The sequence below is a fragment of the Ricinus communis genome, chromosome 10, assembly GCF_019578655.1.
Source record: "Ricinus communis isolate WT05 ecotype wild-type chromosome 10, ASM1957865v1, whole genome shotgun sequence".
Lineage (NCBI taxonomy): Eukaryota > Viridiplantae > Streptophyta > Magnoliopsida > Malpighiales > Euphorbiaceae > Ricinus > Ricinus communis.
In genome coordinates, this window is record NC_063265.1 from 7,788,202 (window position 1) to 7,791,831 (window position 3,630).

Here is a 3,630-nt window from a genome sequence, read left to right on the forward strand (position 1 = left end):
GCTGCTAAAAAGTCACAACTTGAGATGAAGTCTTTCACAATAGATTCAAGCCTAACATTAGCTCAATAAGATGAACTGACAGGAACGCTTGAACTAGATTAACCTCAACCCATTCACCTCCTAAATGCTTAAACCGAAAATTAACAAAATAATCTAAATCTTGCACTGTAAAGAATTGAAACAAAATTCCACAGAAGTGAAGGCACCAAAGAAGAAAACAAAGTTTTATTCCTTTTCAATGGAAAAACTAAATTCATCACATGTAGAATCACTTTTGGCTAAATGCACACACAATGAATCATAAACCTATAGACGGCCTGTGAGCAATAACAGATTTACACGAAAATCCTACGTTACCCACACTCGTACCAAGAACCTACCCAGACCAAACAATGCACAAGGAGGAGGGTGACACCGCCAAAAAAAGGTGCAATTAGAAGAATATCCTGAATACAGGAATTGAACCTGAATAAGAATTTGCTGTGGAAGGTAGAGAAGCTTGTACAAATGGCGGAGCTAGGGCACATATTCATTCTCAAGAGTCGGTTGTGTTCGTGTCACCATCGCTGCAGGTGCTTTCGTTTCCCCAACTGACGTCATTTGTAGGGCTTCTCCCACCTCTGCAGCCCTCTCCATCTGTTGCATTTTCTTCTTTTCCTTCAACTTCTGCACCCAGAACACTAGAAATGACAAAAGCACTAACAGTAATATTCCGCCCAACACAGAACCAACTATTATTCCCACTTTCGAATTACTCTTCTTTTCTTGTCCAGTTGGTCCTGGAACATTTGGAGCTCCACCAGATGGCGGAGGAGAAGCCGGTTCTGGAGAAGGAGCTATAGACTCCACAACTATTGAAAAATGCCCTTGTTGAACTGTGGAGCATTCATTACCGGATGCCACATTGCTAAAACTTGGGGAACCTTGTAAATCAAACCACACACACTTAGCAACCAACCCATCTGGTGCTGATTTCACATCTGGGAATCTGATGGTTATAGGATCACCAGTTGCCCTAATATCCAATTCCGGTAAATTTGTAGCAGATAAGTTTGAGGCACTATAAGCAAGAAGACCCAAAACTGGAGCAAGGTAAGTGTAATTGGAAAGTGGATAATACCTCAGAGACCAATTCCCCAAATTCTGATATACCAAAACAAGCCTCTCCACATATGGCTGCTCAATAACTCCAGGATGGATCTTAAACTCTTTATACATATCAACACCTTTCCTCCTTAAGCTACCACTCCTGAGCCTCAATGCCGAAATTTTAATCCCACTCAAGTCCGAGGGAACAACCCCATCATAGATTGTGCCAGTCTTGGGGCGAACTAAAACTAATGCCTGATAAGCATAGTCTTGAAGAAGAGCATCAAGGGCACGCGCAGAATTAGGTGGTTGAGCCCTAAGACCAGGCAACCAGAGGAACCAAATAAGAAGAAGCATCATCACGAGACTTCGAAGAAGCCCCATGGATGCTTTGGAAGGATTCAGCACAATGCCACCACCAAATTAACCTTATCAGAACTCCACAGTAAAACTCCAAACCAAGAAGTCAAGGAGCAAAAGTCTTCAACTTAAAAACACCTGAGATCCAAGAATATAATGAAAACGGAAACTCTGAAAGAGAAGTAATGCAGTAAATTTTCCCCAACAAAAAACTTCAACAAACACTTGGGCTCAGACTAAGCAATTCATATACTTCATGGCCAACACGTCTATCTCCCGTTCCCTCTGTCTATTCTAATAAATGAAATGAAAATAACGGGTACTGTGCAAAAGAAAACAGATTCGCCAAGATAAAGAAAAAAAAAAAGCAGCTTTGAAGGTTCCAAACCGTTGCAATCCTTTTTCTTGGGTTCACTTTCTTGTAAAAGAAGCTCTAATAGACCACAATGAAACACAACACTTATGGAATCTTTTTTAGCATTTCTCCGTTTCAACACCAAAATTAAAGATATAACTATCGAATTTAAGAGGAAAGTAAATACAGCTAAAACTTCTCTTTGAACAGTCAATCCAGAAATTAATAATATTCCTCCCCAAAATTAGACCATTTAACTCCAAAAGTAACGTAGATTAAGAGAGAAAGGGCAGTTAATACCTGAAAACCCAGATGAGAATTTCACTTGAAAAACCAAAAAATAATCTTTGCCCAAAAAATAATCTTTGCAGAGATTTTAGCTAAAGAAAGGTTCTTGAAACCATGCACCAATATTTAATAAAAATGATGCCCAAATTGACCAAGAAAACCAAGAATCTTGAGATAAATCATGATTACTATGCCCGGGATCAGCAGATTAAGACCTCAAAAAACCTGCATTTTGATTGAACCAACAAACTGAGCCCGTAGAATTTTTCTTGATTATGATAATTGATGGGTTCTTTAAGATCTTCTGTTCTCGAAGTGAAAAAGGTTAGCGAGAAGCTAAACTAAAACAAACCCATGTTGAGAGTGAAAGATGGAGAGTGAGAAAGCAGTAAACTCTGTTTGCTAAGAGAGAAAATCTCAAGAATCCAATGGAGAAAAGAGGAGGAGGAAAAAGAAATAAAATAAAATAAAAAGATAAGCTTTTCCTTCTTTTCTTTTTTTCTCAGTAACAGATTATGGCCAGTGAACAAGAAAACAACCAAAAAATAAAAAATAAAAAACGCAGCAACAACAACAACAAAAAGAGAAAGAAAAAAAAAACAAAATAATAACAAATTAACAACAAAAAAGAGAAGAGAGAGAAAGATCGAAATCTACTTCTATTATCTTTTTCTTTTTTTAGCTGATTACGTACTGCTCACTGTTCTGCCAACAGAAAATTATAATGTAAAAAATAATAATAGTAATAATATTTGTTCTTGTTTTTCTTTTTTCCTAATTGACTAATCTGCCCAGCGTTCTTGGTTTGATATACAGACGTGTCCCTCGGTGAACACGAGCATTGGCGCTGTGGTCGAATTCTTAATTGTCATGTCCATATTTAACATTTTAAAATTTTTAATTAATTCTCTATCAACTCTAATTCTGATAATCGATATTTAAGACCAAAATCGGGTAGAAAAGATTTCAAATGTATAATTACTTTACACCTTAAATATATTGAATTAACATTAAAAAGATTCAATTGTGACAAAATAATTGTAAGAAAGAAAACGTAACTTTTATTTTTTTTCAAGAGTAGGGTGTCACTGTCAGTAGATTTCTCATGCATGCAAACACATATGTTTTAAGGATGAAAGCAAAAGGCAAAAGGAGATTTAAGTTAGTAATAAAAATTGTTTGCATCCATTAACTTAATATGATAAACATTTGTACGTAAATGTATTTGTATGCGGAAATAATCCATATTGGTGTTCTCTTTAACAATTTTAAAACAGAATAAGTATTTGAAAAGGGGGATTTTCAAAATTTAAATTCCTGATTATGTTTCAAGATAATTATTAAAAAAAATAACAGTGATACAGTATCTGAAAATCAGTTAAGAAAGAGCACCAGCACTGTATTATCATGTTTATTACATGCAAATTAAGTAAAAATGAAGTGAAATTAGAAGCAAGAAATGTGAACAAACCCAAGTCTTGCGCTGCAATGTGAAGCCCCCAAGTGTCAACGAAGACAGCAAAATAGGTCAGTAATTG

At 36.0% G+C, this 3,630-nt stretch overlaps 1 protein-coding gene across 1 annotated transcript; it reads right to left on the reverse strand.

Annotated features, from left to right (window-relative positions):
* Positions 1-210: 210 nt before the first annotated feature.
* Positions 211-2,889, reverse strand: LOC8267975. The gene is made up of 2 exons (XM_002531764.4): positions 2,105-2,889; positions 211-1,587 (listed from the first exon to the last, which is right to left on the reverse strand). The coding sequence occupies exon 2, from the start codon at positions 1,471-1,473 to the stop codon at positions 517-519; it is 957 nt and encodes a 318-aa protein (XP_002531810.1). The 5' UTR covers positions 1,474-1,587; positions 2,105-2,889; the 3' UTR covers positions 211-516.
* Between the last annotated feature and the right edge of the window lie 741 nt (positions 2,890-3,630).

What these genes read in the sequence shown, in the direction of transcription:
- LOC8267975 (XM_002531764.4), bottom strand. Translation starts at nt 1,473, where the DNA reads ATGGGGCTTCTTCGAAGTCTCGTGATGATGCTTCTTCTTATTTGGTTC.